At 45.7% G+C, this 18,042-nt stretch overlaps 1 protein-coding gene across 5 annotated transcripts in view; it reads left to right on the top strand.

Annotated features, from left to right (window-relative positions):
* LOC139546862 (rap guanine nucleotide exchange factor 4-like) overlaps positions 1-18,042 on the top strand; it is a 42,433-nt gene that overhangs the window by 20,406 nt on the left and 3,985 nt on the right. For 2 of the 5 annotated variants that reach the window (XM_071355757.1, XM_071355756.1), the window contains exons 4-21: positions 1,592-1,698; positions 1,835-1,956; positions 2,074-2,257; positions 2,431-2,515; positions 4,231-4,291; positions 4,525-4,601; positions 4,920-5,066; positions 8,059-8,189; positions 9,195-9,280; positions 13,484-13,562; positions 13,832-13,982; positions 14,240-14,328; positions 14,421-14,451; positions 14,600-14,678; positions 15,160-15,306; positions 16,793-16,890; positions 17,241-17,366; positions 17,821-17,999. In XM_071355757.1, coding sequence (XP_071211858.1) covers positions 1,592-1,698; positions 1,835-1,956; positions 2,074-2,257; positions 2,431-2,515; positions 4,231-4,291; positions 4,525-4,601; positions 4,920-5,066; positions 8,059-8,189; positions 9,195-9,280; positions 13,484-13,562; positions 13,832-13,982; positions 14,240-14,328; positions 14,421-14,451; positions 14,600-14,678; positions 15,160-15,306; positions 16,793-16,890; positions 17,241-17,366; positions 17,821-17,999 — 1,979 coding nt within the window. Of the gene's footprint in view, positions 1-359; positions 444-1,417; positions 1,469-1,591; positions 1,699-1,834; positions 1,957-2,073; positions 2,258-2,430; positions 2,516-4,230; positions 4,292-4,524; positions 4,602-4,919; positions 5,067-8,058; positions 8,190-9,194; positions 9,281-13,483; positions 13,563-13,831; positions 13,983-14,239; positions 14,329-14,420; positions 14,452-14,599; positions 14,679-15,159; positions 15,307-16,792; positions 16,891-17,240; positions 17,367-17,820; positions 18,000-18,042 lie in introns of all 5 variants that reach the window. The other 3 variants (XM_071355760.1, XM_071355758.1, XM_071355759.1) reach the window with 3 other exon arrangements.

Raw genomic sequence — 18,042 nt, 5'->3', positions numbered from 1 at the left:
GGCGACGAATATGTAGCGAGGACCAGCCAACGAGAGCATACAGGTCGCAGTGGTGGGTAGTATATGGGGCTTTAGTGACAAAACGGATGGCACTGTGATAGACTGCATCCAATTTGCTGAGTAGAGTGTTGGAGGCTATTTTGTAAATGACATCGCCGAAGGATCGGTAGGATAGTCAGTTTTACGAGGGTATGTTTGGCAGCATGAGTGAACCAGGCAAGGCAGTCATTAGCGAAACCAAGGCTGTTGAGTCTGCCGATAAGAATACGGTGATTGACAGAGTCGAAAGCCTTGGCCAGGTCGATGACGACTGCTACACAGTACTGTCTTTTATTGATGGCGTTTATGATATCGTTTAGGACCTTGAGCGTGGCTGAGGTGCACCCGTGACCAGCTCGGAAACCGGATTGCATAGCGGAGAAGGTGCGGTGGGATTCGAAATGGTTGGTGATCTGTTTGTTAACTTGGCTTTCGAAGACTTTAGGAAGGCAGGGCAGGATGGATATAGGTCTGTAACAGTTTGGGTCTAGAGTTTCTCCCCCTTTGAAGAGGGGGAAGACCACGGCCGCTTTCCAATCTTTAGGAATCTGACGATACGAAAGAGCGGTTGAACAGACTAGTAATAGGGGTTGCAACTATGGCAGCGGATAATTTTAGAAAGAGAGGGTCCAGATTGTCTAGCCCAGCTGATTTGTAGGGATCCAGATTTTGCAGCTCTTTCAGAACATCAGCTATCTGGATTTGGGAGAAGTGTGGGAGGCTTGGGCCAGTTGTTGCGGGGGGTGCAGAGCTGTTGGCCGGGGTATGGGTAGCCAGATGGAAAGCATGGCCAGCCGTAGAGAAATGCTTATTGAAATTCTCGATTATTGTGGATTCATCGGTGATGACAGTGTTTCCTAGCCTCAGTGTAGTGGGAAGCTGGGAGGAGGTGCTCTTATTCTCCATGGACTTTAGTGTCCCAAAACTTTTTGGAATTAGTGCTGCAGGATGCAAATTTCTATTTCAAAAAGCTAGCCTTTGCTTTCCTAACTGACTGTGTATATTGGTTCCTGACTTCCCTGAAAAGTGGCATATCGCGGGGAGTATTTGACGCTAGTGCAGTATGCCACAGGATGTTTTTGTGCTGGTCAAGGGCAGTCAAGTCTGGGGTAAACCAAAGGGTATATCTGTTCTTAGTTCTAAATTTTTTTGAAAGGGGCATGCTTATTTAAGATGGTGAGGAAAGCACTTTTTAAAGAACAACCAGGCATCCTCTACCTACGGGATGAGGTCAATATCCTTCCAGGATACCCGTGCCAGGTTGATTAGAAAAGGCCTGCTCGCAGAAGTGTTTTAGGGAGTTTTTGAAATCCATGATGTTTCCGTGTGTACGTGTGTGTGCGTTTTCCAGTCAATGTCATGTCATTTTACTTTTCAGAAATCCTTCACAGAAAGCCCAGCCAAACTTCATCCTAAATCCATTTCTCAGGTAGTAAAGGCCATCACACCAATAGAGGCCATCTCATCTGTATCTGTCCATTGATCTCCTTTTCTCTCCTCTATTATAAGGCCTGGCCTCTCCTCTAGTATAAGGCCCATTTTCTCCCCACAGGTCCCATCTGAGAAGATCATGCGAGCAGGGAAGGTTCTACGTGATGCCATCCTCTCCAGAGCTCCCCACATCATCCGAGACAGGAAGTACCACCTGAAGACATACAGGTGGGTTGGAATATCCCCTGTACCATGTACACCTGGCACACTCATATCACAGTACGTGTACATCTGTCTGTCTGTGTTGGTTATGTTTGTTTTTTGCTGTATGTATTTCCTGATGTGATGTGTGTATCTCCTGCAGGCAATGCTGTGTGGGAACAGAGCTGGTTGACTGGCAGATGCAGCAGAGCTCCTGTGTTCACTCTCGCATTCAAGCAGTGGGCATGTGGCAGGTGCTGCTGGAGGAAGGAGTTCTCAACCACGGTGAGCCAGAACAGTCCAGTAGACCGTACTAAGAGTAACCTCGCTGTCTGTCTGTGTGCATGTGAAAGCCGGTCCATTTCTCAACCCGTCTGTGTTCTCTGTTTGTTGGGGTTGCAGTGGACCAGGAGCTGACCTTCCAGGACAAGTATCTGTTCTACCGTTTCTTGGATGATGAGCAGGGGGACGCTCCCCTGCCCACTGAGAAGGAGGCCAGGGAGAGCGATGAGGAGCTGCAGGATACCCTCCTCCTCCTCTCCCAAATAGGCCCTGACGCACACATGCGCATGATCCTGAGGAAACAGTAAGATCAGAGATCACCACCTGCGGGTAGGATGTATGCAGTTCTGGAAAGTTTGGGTTAGGCAAGATAAATAAGATATGTAAGCAAAGTGCAAAGCTGATGTGAAGGTCCTGTTTAAAGTTAATACGTTTTAAAATTATTTGTTTTATTGGTGCATGTTTCCCCTTCCCCAGGCCAGGACAGAGGGCAGCGGATGATTTGGAGATAATTTATGAGGAGCTGCTCCATATAAAAGCCTTATCGCACCTATCCACCACTGTGAGTACAGATTCGGTTACATTCATAATTCATTGTCGGCCTGTATACAGTGGCTTGCGAAAGTATTCACCCCCCTGTCATTTTTCCTATTTTGTTGCCTTACAACCTGGAATTAAAATTAATTTTGGGGGGGGTTGTATCTTTTGATTTACACAGCCTGACTATCACTTTGAAGATGCAAAATATTTTTTATTGTGAAACAAACAAGACAAAAAAACAGATTTTGAGCATGCATAACTATTTACCCCCCCCAAAGTCAATACTTTGTAGAGACACCTTTTGCAGCTATTACAGCTGCATGTCTCTTGGGGTATGTCTCTATAAGCTTGGCACATCTAGCCACTGGGATTTTTGCCCATTCTTCAAGGCAAACTGCTCCAGCTCCTTCAAGTTGGATGGGTTCTGCTGGTGTACAGTAATCTTGAAGTCATACCACAGATTCTCAATTGGATTGAGGTCTGGGCTTTGACTAGGCCATTCCAAGACATTTAAATGTTTCCCTTTAAACCACTCAAGTGTTGCTTTAGCAGTATGCTTAGGGTCATTGTCCTTCTGGAAGGTGAACCTCTGTCCCAGTCTCAAATTTCTGGAAGACTTAAACAGGTTTCCCTCAAGATTTTCCCTATATTTAGCGCCATCCTTCAATTCTGACCAGTTTCCCAGTCCCTGCCGAGGAAAAACATCCCCACAGCATGATGCTGCCACCACCATGCTTCACTGTGGGGATGGTGTTCTCGGGGTGATGAGAGTTGTTGGGTTTGCGCCAGACATAGCTTTTTCCTTTATGGCCAAACAGCTCAATTTTAGTCTCATCTGACCAGAGTACCTTCTTCCATATGCCTTTTGTACAGCACTTTGAGATATCAGCTGATGTACGAAGGGCTATATAAATAAATTTGATTTGATTTTGGCGAACAACAAACGTGTTAGCTTATTTTTTTTCTTTAAGCAATGGCTTTTTTCTGGCCACTCTTCCGTAAACCCAGCTCTGTGGAGTGTACGGCCTAGTGGTCCTATGGACAGGTACTCCAATCTCCGCTGTGGAGCTTCAGGGTTATCTTTGGTCTCCTTGGTGCCTCTCTGATTAATGCCCTTCTTGCTTGGTCTGAGTTTTGGTGTGTAGCCCTCTTTTGGCAGGTTTGTTGTGGTGCCATATTCTTTCCATTTTTTAATAATGGATTTAATGATGCTCCGTGGGATGTTCAAAGTTTCTGATATTTTTTTATAACCCAACCTTGATCTGTACTTCCCCACAACTTTGTCCCTGGCCTGTTTGGAGAACTCCTTGGTCTTCATAGTGCCGCTTGCTTGGTGGTGCCCCTTGCTTAGTGGTGTGGCAGACTCTGGGGCCTTTCAGAACAGGTGTATATATACTGAGATCATGTGACAGATCATGTGACACTTAGATTGCACACAAGTGGACTTTAACTAATTAGGTGACTTCTGAAGGTAATTGGTTGCACCAGATCTTATTTAGGGGCTTTATAGTCCACTTTTCAGTTAATCATTTTTTTTTCTTCACTTCACCAATTTGGACAATTTTGTGTATGTCCATTACATGGAATCCAAATGAAAATCCATTTAAATTACAGGTTGTAATGAAACAAAATAGGAAAAAGGCCAAGGGGGTGTGAATACTTTTTCAAGGCACTGTATGATGTCAACCCTGTAACCTAGCTGTGTGTCCCCCCCCCCCCCCCCCCCTGCTTCTACAGGTAAAGAAGGAGTTAGCCGGCGTCCTGATCATTGAGTCCCATACCAAAGCAGGAACCGTGTGTAAGTAGTTTAACACTGCCTCCATGACCAGAGTTCAACCCCTTTTAACTTGATCAACTTTGCACGCTATTCATTGATTTATAAATGCATTATCTATATGGAGGCAGAAAGAAAATCCCGGATTAAATAGTAAATCCTTCGTAGTTGTTTCTGTAAGTTAATGCATTGAGATGCATTCTTGGAAATGTTTTGTTGGAAAATATCCGTTTTGATATGTTGTAATTTTTACTTAGTGTTCAATCAAGGGGAGGAAGGCACATCGTGGTACATCATTCTAAAGGGCTCCGTAAACGTTGTCATTTATGGAAAGGTAAAAAAAAGATTGTTCAAATGTTATTTGAATCTGGCATCTCATACGACTCATCCCCATTTGATCAGTATTCAGCTAATCACTATAGCCAATTATAGAAAATATGAGTGGATAAATTACATAGCAGATGTAAAAGTATTGTCCTCTGAACTTGTTTTTTTTAATGTGATAAAAGCCATCTATTTCTTTATAGAAGCACTTTTATTTCTGATTTGGTGTGTTGACTGTTTGGAACTTTTGAAATGATCAAATGGACATCTTATGCCCTTTAAGGCACAGCCATTCTTTGTTTGCTTATTCTTGTCCTGTTTCATATAGGGGGTGGTTTGCACGCTGCATGAGGGAGATGACTTTGGGAAGCTTGCCCTGGTCAACGATGCCCCCCGCGCCGCCTCCATTGTCCTACGAGAGGATAACTGCCACTTCCTACGTGTGGACAAGGAGGACTTCAATCGGATCCTCAAAGTGAGTTATCTGGGGAAGTCCTGTTTGTCCTCACAGGAGATGGCATGGCCCCCTCCACCTCTCTGTCCACTAAGTGAAATTCCACTTTATCTGTATTCAATGGTATAGTCGCCCTCTATTGTTTGAGATTCGGATTCAACATTGCAGCTTCTAAAAAGAGAGGTGTAAACGTTCATCAGAATGATGCATACATTAACCAGTTGTACCATTTAAGAGTCAAGTCCCCGTTTTCATATATAATTGTTTTAATGATAGACTACTATCAACTTTGTGGTTCAATGGAGACAGTTGTCTGTAGGCGAGGTACGGTATAAACGCTAAAGCCAAACTGTCAGCTGTCAGTCTCTTAGCCCAATGGCCGGCAGATGGCGATATTGAGTCGTTGCCATCTTACCGTCCAAACGCTTGTATGCAGCTGGCAATACACTCATATCCCCGTGGACCGGTTCGTACCTAAAACAATCTCCATTCAGGCTGCAAATGCATCAATTTGCTCCTGAACTAGATTTGATGGTGAGAAGGTGGGAAAAAACGGGGAAAATATGCATACTTTATGAAACACCATTTTCCACCACCATGCTAAAGTGGTTAATACCTAGGAAGGAATGCTAGTTCCGGATGTTGCGTATCGCGTTCAGCCAATCAGGCTGCAGCATTCTGCATCCAGGGCGCAAGATCAGGAAGTAGCATTAGCCATAAAGAAAGCCCCTGTTTTTTTCCTCCTAAACTCATCAAAAAAAGAAACGTTCTCTCGCTGTCAACTGCGTTTATTTTCAGCAAACTTAACGTGTAAATATTTGTATGAACATAACAAGATTCAACAACTGAGACATAAACTGAACAAGTTCCACAGACATGTGACTAACAGAAATGGAATAATGTGTCCCTGAACAAAAGGGGGGGGGGGTCAAAAGTAACAGTCAGTATCTGGTGTGGCCACCAGCTGCATTAAGTACTGCAGTGCATCTCCTCCTCATGGACTGCACTAGATTGGCCAGTTCTTGCTGCGAGATGTTACCCCACCCTTCCACCAAGGCAACTGCTAGTTCCCGGACATTTCTGGGGGGGGAATGGCACTAGCCCTCACTCTCCGATCCAACAGGTACCAGACGTGCTCAATGGGATTGAGATCCGGGCTCTTCGCTGGCCATGGCAGAACATTGACATTCCTGTCTTGCAGGAAATCACACACAGAACGAGCAGTATGGCTGGTGGCATTGTCATGATATAGGGTCATGTCAGGATGAGCCTGCAGGAAGGGTACCCCATGAGGGAGGATGTCTTACCTGTAACGCACAGCGTTGAGATTGCCTGCAATGACAACAAGCTCAGTCTGATGATGCTGTGACACACCTCCCCAGACCATGACGGACCCTCCACCTCCAAATCGATCCCGCTCCAGAGTACAGGCCTCGGTGTAACGCGAAAAAATTAATTAATTAAAAGATGTGCCCTGGCCGAGTCTAACGATAAACGCGAATCCGACCATCACCCCTGGTGAGACAAAACCGCGACTCGTCAGTGAAGAGCACTTTTTCCAGTCCAGCAACGGTGGTTTTGTGCCCATAGGCGACGTTGTTGCCGGCGATGTAAGGCAGGTATTCACCAGACAACAGGCCTACAATCCCTCAGTCCAGCCTCTCAGCCTATTGCGGACAGTCTGAGCACTGATGGAGGGATTGTGCGTTCCTGGTGTAACTCGGGCAGTTGTTGTTGCCATCCTGTACCTGTGTGATGTTCCGATGTACCGATCTTGTGCAGGTGTTACACGTGGTCTGCAACTGCGAGGACGATCAGCTGTCCGTCCTGTCTCCCTGTAGCGCTATCTTAGGCATCTCACAGAACGGACATTGCAATTTATTGCCCTGGCCACATCTGCAGTCCTCATGCCTCTTTGCAGCATGCCTAAAGCACATTCACGCAGATGAGCAGGGACCCTGGGCATCTTTCTTTTTTTTTCTTTTTTTCAGAGTCTGTAGAAAGGCCTCTTTAGTGTCCTAAGTTTTCATAACTGTGACCTTAATTGCCTACCGTCTGTAAGCTGTTTGTGTCTTAACGACCGTTCCACAGGTGCATGTTCATTACTTGTTTATGGTTCATTGAACAAGCATGGGAAACAGTGTTTAAACCCTTTACAATGAAGATCTGTGAAGTTATTTGGATTTTTACGAATTATCTTTGAAAGACAGGGTAATAAAAAAGGGACGTTTCTTTTTTTGCTGAGTTTAGTTCAGGAGGAAATCGACGCCTTTGCAGCCTGAGTGGAGAATGTTTTAGGTACGAACCATCAATACTAGATCAATATCGACATCTGCCTGCGTTTGGGCTATCAGTCTCTCTACATTCTCCCTCCACAGCCTATTGTTTAGCTCCGCCCACATGCAGCTTACATTGGACTTTGATAGGACATCAGGGTCTTGATTGTGTCTACTGAAAAGCTGATGGATGATGGACATCTGTGTGATCCACAGAGGCAGACCCTTTGTATGTGGCTCATTGAGTCTTCCTCCTCCTCCTGTAAATCTCCTGTTGGCTTTGGACTGATGAGCTTCCCAAACGGCACCCTATTCCCTATAAAGTGCACATCCTGGTCAAAGTAGTGCACTACATAGACAATAGAGTGCCATTTGTGACTCCACCTCAGTCAAAATGCTGACCGCCCAGTCTCCCTGTCAGTTGTACTAGCAGACTAATCCACCATGCTTACAGTACCATAGTTCTGATGGGATGATGTAATGTAGTGCAGCCTCCATGTTAACTACCAGATGCCACTAGAGTCGGAGAGAGAAGTCATCCCAGACATTTTGGGGGATGGTCTACTCTGCAGGATTTGCTACAGTACTATTCAGTCGGAAATGTATTTATTCATTTTCAAAATCTTGTAATCCAGATAACCACTTGTAGTCATTAGGAATGGCATGTCATTTCATAATAAAACATAACTACAGTACAATGATTTATGATGACATAATGATCAATTGTGTGTGTCCAGGATGTGGAGGCCAACACGGTGCGTTTGAAAGAGCATTATCAGGATGTTCTGGTCCTGGAGAAGAGCCCCAGCAGCAACAGCCAGGCCTCCACCCATGGCTCCACCACCACCACCTCCTCCTCACACTACAAGTACTGAGCTAACTCTCTATCTGTCTCGCCCAGTCATCCCCTCACAATATGATTGAACTACTTTCTGTAGCAGCACTGTTCAATAGAGGTAGAGTTCTATAAGAAGTTAAAGGGGACTGTGGGTGTGTGAGATACTCTCTCCTGTTGGGAGGGTCATGTGTGTGATAATGTCTCTTGACGTTAGATTCATAACAGGGAGTGAGGTTAGTGTGAGAGGCTCTTGAAAATTTGCACAGGGTGAGTGTAAAAAGTGGGTGAGTTTGTGAGCTACCCTCGGCTAAAGAGTGTATAGTAGTGTGGATCTGGTTGCCGGGGGTAGAAGTTCTAGTGTGAAGCCAAGACTGAGGCTACAAGGCTGCAGACGTCTGTTAGCTACTAGCTAGTCTTAATGGCAGCCGCTGTCAGTGACCGCGGCTGCAGTAATGGAGAGAGACACATTAATGGTAATGACTGAGAGATGGGCTCCCGGGGAGAAGGCAGGCCCCGCGGGTCACAATCACTCCGCCAGGGTAGGCCTCTAATCAACTACAGCGCCAGTCACATATGAAGAGGGTGTCAAGCTCCTCTCCTTCCCCCGTGGAGTGCCTGGCACACACCGCCTGTGTCCCAAACGGCATCCTTTTCCCTACTTTCTTTTTACCAGGGCCCTATAGGGAATAGGGTCCCATTTGGGACAGACACGGCTCGTCCTCTCTCCCCTTAACTAGCCAATCACAACAAGCCTGGCTGTAGCGTGTTGATTCTTATGGTCGAGTGGTGGTCTCTTCCTCTGTTTTACTTATGGAGAGCCTTCCACACCCTTTCTCACCCAGCCATCCCCCTAAAACCTACATCAGTGGTCAGGACCTCTTTGACTGTTTGTGGATTGTTATCTAATGTAGTAATCACAGCCAGGTATTCAGAGGACACAGGTCATTGAAGTGTGGCATAGGAACAGTAGTGAGCACTAGCAGTAAACTTGTCTGGATTAATGAAGTAGGTGATTGATTGACACTGCCATTATAGATACACTGTGATGTCTGGGACACCGGAGAAGATTCTGGAGCACTTTCTGGAAATGATGCGACTGGACTCTCACCTTAACGAATCAGGTAGAGTAGTGCACTCTGTCACTCCAATAACATCTCTCGCCACTGTGGACCATTGTATTTCTGTGTAAGGAGCCTTTAAAAAAATTTTTTTTACCTTTATTTAACTAGGCAAGTCAGTTAAGAACAAATTCTTATTTTCAATTACAAATATTTCAACCCTATATATGTTATGCTGGTGAATGAGGACCCAAAAGCGACTTAATAGAAACAGAGTCTTTATTGCAGTCTTAAACAAAAAACGATACTCCTGGATATTATCTTAGGTAAATCCAAAACAGGAAAACTGAAATCCTCTCGTCAGTAGAGAGGAACGACTGGAGACGCGACCACAGACTGCAGGTCGCTTCGGGAAGGCACAGGCCGTAGCTGACATAGACACCTGCTCACACGCAGCATCTGAAGAAGGCAAAAACACGACAGGGCGGAACAAGGACACAGAACAGCAAACATCAAACAAGGATCCGACAAGGACAGAAGCGGAAAACAGAGGGAGAAATAGGGACTCTAATCAGAGGGCAAAATAGGGGACAGGTGTGAAAGAGTAAATGAGGTAGTTAGGAGAATGAGGAACAGCTGGGAGCAGGAACGGAACGATAGAGAGAGAGAGCGAGAGAGGGAGAGAGGGAGGGGGAGAGAGAGGGATAGAAAGAGGGAAAGAACCTAATAAGACCAGCAGAGGGAAACGAATAGAAGGGAAGCACAGGGACAAGACATGATAATCAATGACAAAACATGACAATATATCTATATATTTTTTTAAAGCTGCCGTCTTATCGGCTCTTAACCAAGCATGCTATTTTGTTCGTTTTTTTGCGTTGTTCGTAACTTGTTTTGTACATAATGTTGCTGCTACCGTGTCTTATGACCAAAAAGAGCTTCTGGACATCAAAACAGAGATTACTCACCTCAAATTGGACGAGGAGTTCTTCTTCAATGAGTCGGACGAGAGAGATATACTACGGACACCCGACCAGGCCCAGATCCCCGTGATTCGTTGGAAAAAAACTTAGGTTTTGCGGAAAGAGATCAGGATGCCTTGTGAGGATCAGGCGACGAGTGGCTAATCTGCCCTTGCATTCCGTTCTGCTAGCTAACATTCAATCACTGGGGAAAAAATGGGACGAACTGAAAGCACGTAGATCCTAACAACGGGACATTAAAAACTGTAATATCTTATGTTTCACCGAGTCGTGGCTGAACGAAGACATTAATAACATAAAACTGACGGGTTATACTCACTATCGGCAGAACAGCTGCCTCTGATAAGACACGGGGCGGGGGCCTATGCATATTTGTATACAACAGCTGGTGCACAATATCTAAGGAAGTCTCAGGGTTTTGCTAACCTGAGGTAGAGTATCTCATGATAAGCTGTAGACCACACTATCTACCTAGAGTTTATCTGTATTTTTCGTAGCTGTCTTACATACCACCACAGACCGAGGCTGGCACTAAAACCGCACTCAATGAGCTGTATTCCGCCATAAGCAAACAGGAAATCGCTCATCCAGAGGCGGCGTTCCTAGTGGCCGGGGACTTTAATGCAGGGAAACTTAAATCAGTTTTACCTAATTTCTGTCATGTTAAATGTGCAACCAGAGGGGGAAAAAATTCTAGACCACTCCACACACAGAGACGTACCAAGCTCTCCCTCGCCATCCATTTGGCAAATCTGACCATAACTCTATCCTCCTGATTCCTGCTTACAAGCAAAGATTAAAGCAGGAAGCACCAGGGATTCGGTCTATAAAAAAAAAGTGGTCAGATGAAGCAGATGTTAAACTATAGGACTGTTTTGCTAGCACAGACTGGAATATGTTCCGGTTCCAATGGCATTGAGGAGTACACCACATCAGTCACTGGCTTTATCAATAAATGCATCGAGGACGTCGCCCCCACAGTGACTGTACGTACATACCTCAACCAGAAGCCATGGATTACAGGCAACATTTGCACTGAGCTAAAGGGTAGAGCTGCCGCTTTCAAGAAATCCCGCTATGCCCTCTGACGAACCATCAAATAGGCAAAGCGTCAGTACAGGACTAAGATTGAATCGTACTACACCGGCTCCGACGCTCGTCGGCTGTGGCAGGGTTTGCAAACTATTACAGACTACAAAGGGAAGCACAGCCGAGAGCTGCCCAGTGACACGAGCCTACCATATGAACTAAATAACGTTTATGCTCGCTTTGAGGCAAGCAACACTGAAACATGCATGAGAGCATCAGCTGTTCCGGATGACTGTGATAACGCTCTCCGCAGCTGATGTGAGTAAGACTCATGTCTGTAGCCATGAAATGCTTTGAAAGGCTGGTCATGGCTCACATCAACACCCTTAACGTAAAACGTCTACACCCGTAGCACTCACGTCTGTAGCCATGAAGTGCTTTGAAAGGCTGGTCATGTCTCACATCAACACCATCATCCCAGAAACCCTAGACCCCTCCAATTTGCATACCGCCCCAACAGATCCACATATGATGCAATCCGTATCGCACTCCACACTGCCCTTTCCCACCTGGACAAAAGGAACACCTATCTGAGAATGTTATTCATTGACTACAGCTCAGCGTTCAACACCATAGTACCCTCAAAGCTCATCAATAAGCTAAGGACCCTGGGACTAAACACCTCCCTCTGCAACTGAATCCGGGACTTCCTGACGGGCCGCCCCCAGGTGGTGAGGGTAGGTAACAACACATCTGCCACGCTGATCCTCAACACGGGAGGCCCCTCTGGGGTGTGTGCTCAGTCCCTCCTGTACTCCCTGTTCACTCATGACTGCACAGCCAGGCACGACTCCAACGCCATCATTAAGTTTGCCGATGACACAACTGTGGTCGGCCTAATCACTGACAACGATGAGACCACCTATAGGGAGGAGGTAAGAGACCTGGCCGTGTGGAGCAAGGACAGCAACTTCTGATTGTGGACTACAGGAAAAGGAGGACCGAGCACGCCCACATTCTCATCAACGTGACTGCAGTGGAGCAGGTTGAGAGCTTGGCCTCCACATCATCACCAACAACCTAACCTGGTCCAAGCACACCAAGACAGTCGGGAAGAGGGCACGACAAAACCTATTCCCCCTCAGGAGACTGAAAAGATTTGGCATGGGTCCTCAGACCCTCAAGTTTCTACAGCTGAACCATCGAGAACATCCTGACTGGTTGCATCACTGCCTGGTATGGCAACTGCTCAGCCTCCGACCGCAAGGCACTACAGAGGGTAGTGTGTACGGCCCAGTACATCACCAGTGCCAAGCTTCCTGCCATCCAGGACCTCTATACCAGGCGGTGTCAGAGGGACCTAAAAATTGTCAGACTCCAGCCACCCTAATCATAGACTATGCTCTCTGCTACCGCACAGTAAGCGGTACCGGAGCGCCAAGTCTAGGCGCTCCGGTACCGCTTACTAAGAGGCTTCTAAACATCTTCTACCCCCAAGCCATAAGACTCCTGAACAGCTAATCAAATGGCTACCCAGACTATTTCAATTGCCCCCTCCCCCCTCTTTACACCACTGCTACTCTCTGTTGTCATCTATGCATAGTCACTTTACTAACTCTACCTACATGTACATACTACCTCAACTAACTGGTGCCCCCCTTCCCTCTGCACATTGACACATTGACTCTGTACTGGTACCCCCTGTATATAGCCCTGCTATTGTTATTTACTGCTGCTCTTTAATTATTTCTTATTCGTATCTCTTACTTTTTGGGGAATTTTCTTAAAACTGCATTGTTGGTTAAGGGCTTGTAAGTAAGCACTTCACTGTAAGGTCTACATCTGTTGTATTCGGCCCATGTGACATAAGATTTTATTTGACTGTAATGTAGATGAATGTGTTGTGTTCGTCATGGCTGTCGTGTTTAGATTGTCTCTGTATCATCAGCGAGAGAGCGAGCATCCGGCCTCCATGCTGCTGCTGACCTGTTTGTTCATGTTTATAATTAGCAGCGCATCACAGGGCTGATCTAATTACGCTTGGACTCCTGGCTGCTTTCATGTCCCAGCCGTCTGCGGTGACAGAGCCAGCAGCCATGTGTGATCAGGCCTGTAGTACTGTCAGCCTGCTGGCCTGGTCTGGCATCCTTTCATCTGACATCACAGGTGCCCCCCTTTCTGTCTCTGTCTCTGTCTCTGTCTCTGTGTCTGTCTGTCTTCTGCTTCCTCTATCTCTTTTTCTCTGTCTGCCCAGATCCAGCTCTGGACGACTTTGTGCTCATGCACTGCGTCTTCATCCCTAACAGTCAGCTGTGTCCGGTGCTCATGGCCCAATATCCTTTCAGTCACTGAAAATAGCAAATAATTACCGTATGTTTTTGTGTGTATTTCTACTGGTGAGTATCAGTATCCCTTCTATGTATTTAAAATTGCAGAGTAGGATCTAGGATCCGGTCTGCCTTGCCAAATAATCATATTCATTGTGACTTAAATTGCAAAATGGATCCTGAATCAGAACTTCTACTCTGAGATGCTTGCTAGGCCCCTGGACTAGATGTGAAGATGTAGCGCAGATGTGTTTCTGTCCTTAACTGCCCTGCACCTACCATGCTGAGGCGTCCCAGGGCTCAGAACAGGAGCGTCTTGACTATACCCTGAACAACAAGAGGAGGGTGATCAGGCTGGTGCTGCAGTGGGCCTCAGTACATGGAGACCACCTGCAGGAGGAGGATGCCTCCCTCGCCTTCCTAGAGGTCAGTGGATGCATAACAAGTACCTCCCTATATAGGGCACAGGGCCCTGGTCAAAATGAGTGCCCTATGAAGAGAATAGGTTGCCATTGCAGATGTAACCAGTGTCTTCCTCACAAACCTCAATAGGCGCTCTTATTCAGCTTGTTGCTTAAAAATATACTGTTTGCTGTAATAGTATTAGTGATTTGTCATTTGATAATCCAAATTAGTTTGGGCTCATTAATCTCTCCTCATTGAGAGTGCGTTGTGTGCTGCAGGAGTTCTTTGTGTCTGTATCTGATGATGCCAGGCTGATTCCTGCTCTGAAAGATCAACTCCCAGAGTTAGAGAAGATAGTTAAAAACAAGTAAGTGTGTGAATGTATTGTTACTGCGTTGTACTTATCTTTAGTGTCCCCGGCTTCAGCATGATGTAATCTCACTTTGTTTGTCTTCTCAGCTCTGATGACGCCAGATCCTCTCAACAAAAGGTATGTCACCCAGCTATGACACAAGCACTTCAGTCATATTCTGTGCTTTTGTTTTCATTGTCAGCCCGAGCTACATCCTACTCCCACCCATGGTTTTGTTGTCATGTTGTTGAACCAACACACGTCTGTCTGTCCTGTTCTGTTCTAGCACAAAGTCCTGTTGAGGCAGTTCAGCATGGGGGATGAGAAGCTGCAGAAACGACAGGCCATCAAGAGTAATGATGAGAGTAAGTATGGCATAGTGCAGGGTTTTCCAACTTGGCAAAAATATATCATATTTGACTAAAACAATAATTTCAAACCTTTGTTTGTATTTTTAGATGATCACGTGTCTCTATTATACGTGGGAATACTTGGGAACAGATTTCCAAAATTAATATCACTTGGAGCTGATTTCCTGGTGTTTTTACAGTCTTATGTCCAACAATGAAAATTCAAAAAATATATATACAGTGTGTATATGTGTGAAAGCATGCAGGATATGCGTTAGAAAAGAGCTAGCTATAAGTTATAGAAAAGCACAGTTTAGCAGTCATGAGCCTTTTGGCCTTGCAGCCAGGAGTGACACACAGTGTTTTCTAATCTGTTTTGAACCTCTACCATGACAAGGCTGATGCACTTGGCCTCTGATCTGTCTTCCCAGTACCCACCCCTCAATCCTAAATGTTAAGGGACCTGCATTGTGCTCTGTGCTCTTTCCCCATGCAGTCCTGTTCAAAGTGTACTGCAGCGACCACACCTACACCACCATCCGGGTCCCCATGGCCGCCTCGGTCAGAGAGGTCATCAGCGCAGTGGCCGACAAGCTGGGGTCAGCGGAGGACCTTCTCCTGGTCAACCTCAGTTCGGCCGGAGGTGAAAAGGGCCACAGCTATACGCTAATCAAACAATGGTGGTTGACACAGTCTTTCCACACATGGCCTGCTATTTACAGATGCTATGAAGCTCATTAATCAGGCCTGATTTACTAGAAATGATTGGGTGTTGGTGCTGGATTGGTCTGTTTCAGTTACCCGGTATATGCTCAATATAGGGACAGGAGGGCCATGGCCTGCAGTAGAGCAGCATAGAGAAAAGGTGGGGGCAATATTGCTGCAAGCTTGCTTCAACTCATAAGATTCTACACCTGCATGTTGCCGCCATCGCCTGGGACTTGCTGTATGGATATTCCAATGTCTCTGCCAGGGTGTACTAATCCACCTCTTTCTCTGGCCTATGTTTAAACTGCGCTTCACCCGTACCAAGTAGTAAATAAAGCCATAAGCGCTGCTCCTTTGTCTCTGAGATCCTAATCATATTGCCCATACATCTGTTATTTACTAGCATTTGTTTTGCTGCTAAGAATCTGGGCCCAATTCTCTGCTGAGGACTCAGAGGAAGATGGATGTCCCCGTCTGTCATGATCAATGCAATATTGCCAGTTCTAATGCTATCATAAATTCATCCTCTTCCTAGTGTTTTTGACCATTTTCTTTGATAATAAAGTTAGAGGACGACTCTGGGTAAAAGTGACTAGGCAATCAGGATTGAAAATTAACATAGTTGCAGCAGTGTGTGGTTGTGTGTGGCATCAATATGCATATGTGTGTGTTTTGTGGGTAGAGTCCTGTGAGCGTGCGTAGAATCGGTGCAAAAAAGGTTCAATGTAAATAGTCCGGGTAGCCATTTGATTAACTATTCAGCAGTATTATGGCTTGGGGGTAGAAGCTGTTCGGGAGCCTTTTGGTCTCAGACTTGGCACTCTTGTATTGCTTGCCATGAGGTAGGAGAGTGAACAGTTTATGGGTAGGGGTCTTTGACAATTTTCCGGGTCTTCTTCTGACACCGCCTGGTATAGAGGTCCTGGATGGCAGGGAGCTCAGCCCCAGTGATGTACTAGGCCATCCGCACCACCCTCTGTAGTGCCTTGCAGTCGGCTGCCAAGCAGTTTCCATACCAAGCGGTGATGCAGCCAGTCAAGATGCTCTCAGTGGTGCAGCTGTAAAACTTTTTGACTAACCGGTGCCCCCGCCCATTGACTTTGTAGTCTCGCTATTGTTATTTTACTGCTGCTCTTTAATTACTTGTTACTTTTATCTCTTCTTCTTATCTGTAGTTTTTTTAAACTGCATTGTTGGTTAGGGGCTCATAAGTAATCATTTCACTGTTGTATTCGGCGCATGTGGCTAATAAGATTTGATTTGAATTGGTCGGGAGCTCGTAAAACGGCTGATATCCACTGCAGCGTCATCGTTTCCTTACCCTTGTTATGCGACTTCAGAACAGACCATAATAATATGCTAATGTACTGTATTTAACATGATCATGTTTTAATTATCGCTCGTTTGTTGTTTTCCTTCAGATAAAGTGGTGCTAAAACCCAACGATATTTCCGTCTTCTCCACACTCAGCATCAACGGCCGTCTATTTGTCTGTCCCAGGGATCAACTGGATTCATTGGTGCGTAAATACCCCTCAAACATATTGCCCAACAAATGAACAATACAGAAAAACAAGCATTCAGACCCACGCAACTAATTCCCAGAGGTTTTCCTTCAAGCTACATCTCATGCAGCTGTTACTATGGAGCATGTTGCGTCTCATGTTGTGTTTCTCTAATGGAATATATTTGTTTTAATCGACTGACATATGTTCACTGGCCTGAGGCTACTGTTGCAATTCGACTTGTTATAGTTGTATAACTGTCATTGTAGCTATCAAAACAGTCCTGTATTTCATATCAGTGTTAGTTGAATGATATACAGACAATTGTAAATTATACAGTATATTACGTTTGCGCAATATTTCAGATGCCCTTACCAGAGCAGGAAGGACCCTCCACAGGCTCCATGGGCAGCTTTGAGTTGATGAGCTCTAAAGACCTGGCCTACCAGATGACTCTCTACGACTGGGAACTCTTCCACTGTGTACATGAGGTGCCTCAGACCAATGAGGAATTACTTGATTCTATGGCTGCGTCCTAAATTGCACCCTATTCCCTATACATGTTTCGTGTACTACTTTCGACCCCTGCCTAATGGGGAATAGTGTGCCATTCTGGGTGCAGACTATGTCTTCCTACACTATTTGGCTGTCCCCATAGGAGGTAGAACCGTTTTTGGTTCCAGGTAGAACCGTTTTTGGTTCCAGGTAGAACTGTTTTGGGTTCCAGGTAGAACACTCCGTAGAAAGGGTTTTACATGGAATCCAAAACGATCTACCTGGAACCAAAAAGGTTTCTTCAGAAGGTTCTAGATGGCACCTTTTTTTCTAAGAGTGTATCAATCAACTATTAAACCAATATATTGATACATTATAATATATTGATACATTATAATGGAAACTATCAGGGACACGGTCATTGACTTTCTCTCTTGCCCTGTTCTACAGCATGAGCTGATCTACTATACATTTGGGAGGAAGAACTTCAAGAAGACCACGGCCAACATGGACCTGTTCCTCAGGAGGTTCAATGAGATCCAGCTGTGGGTGATCACAGAGATCTGTCTGTGTGCTCAGCTCAGCAAGCGTGTTCAGCTGCTCAAGAAGTTCATCAAGATCGCTGCCCAGTGAGTGGCCCTTGCCTTGTCGCCCTTTCTCTCATGCACGCAC

The sequence above is a fragment of the Salvelinus alpinus genome, chromosome 20, assembly GCF_045679555.1.
Source record: "Salvelinus alpinus chromosome 20, SLU_Salpinus.1, whole genome shotgun sequence".
NCBI lineage: Eukaryota > Metazoa > Chordata > Actinopteri > Salmoniformes > Salmonidae > Salvelinus > Salvelinus alpinus.
Note: the sequence above shows the minus strand (reverse complement) of the source record. Positions and strands in the feature narration are given on the sequence as shown.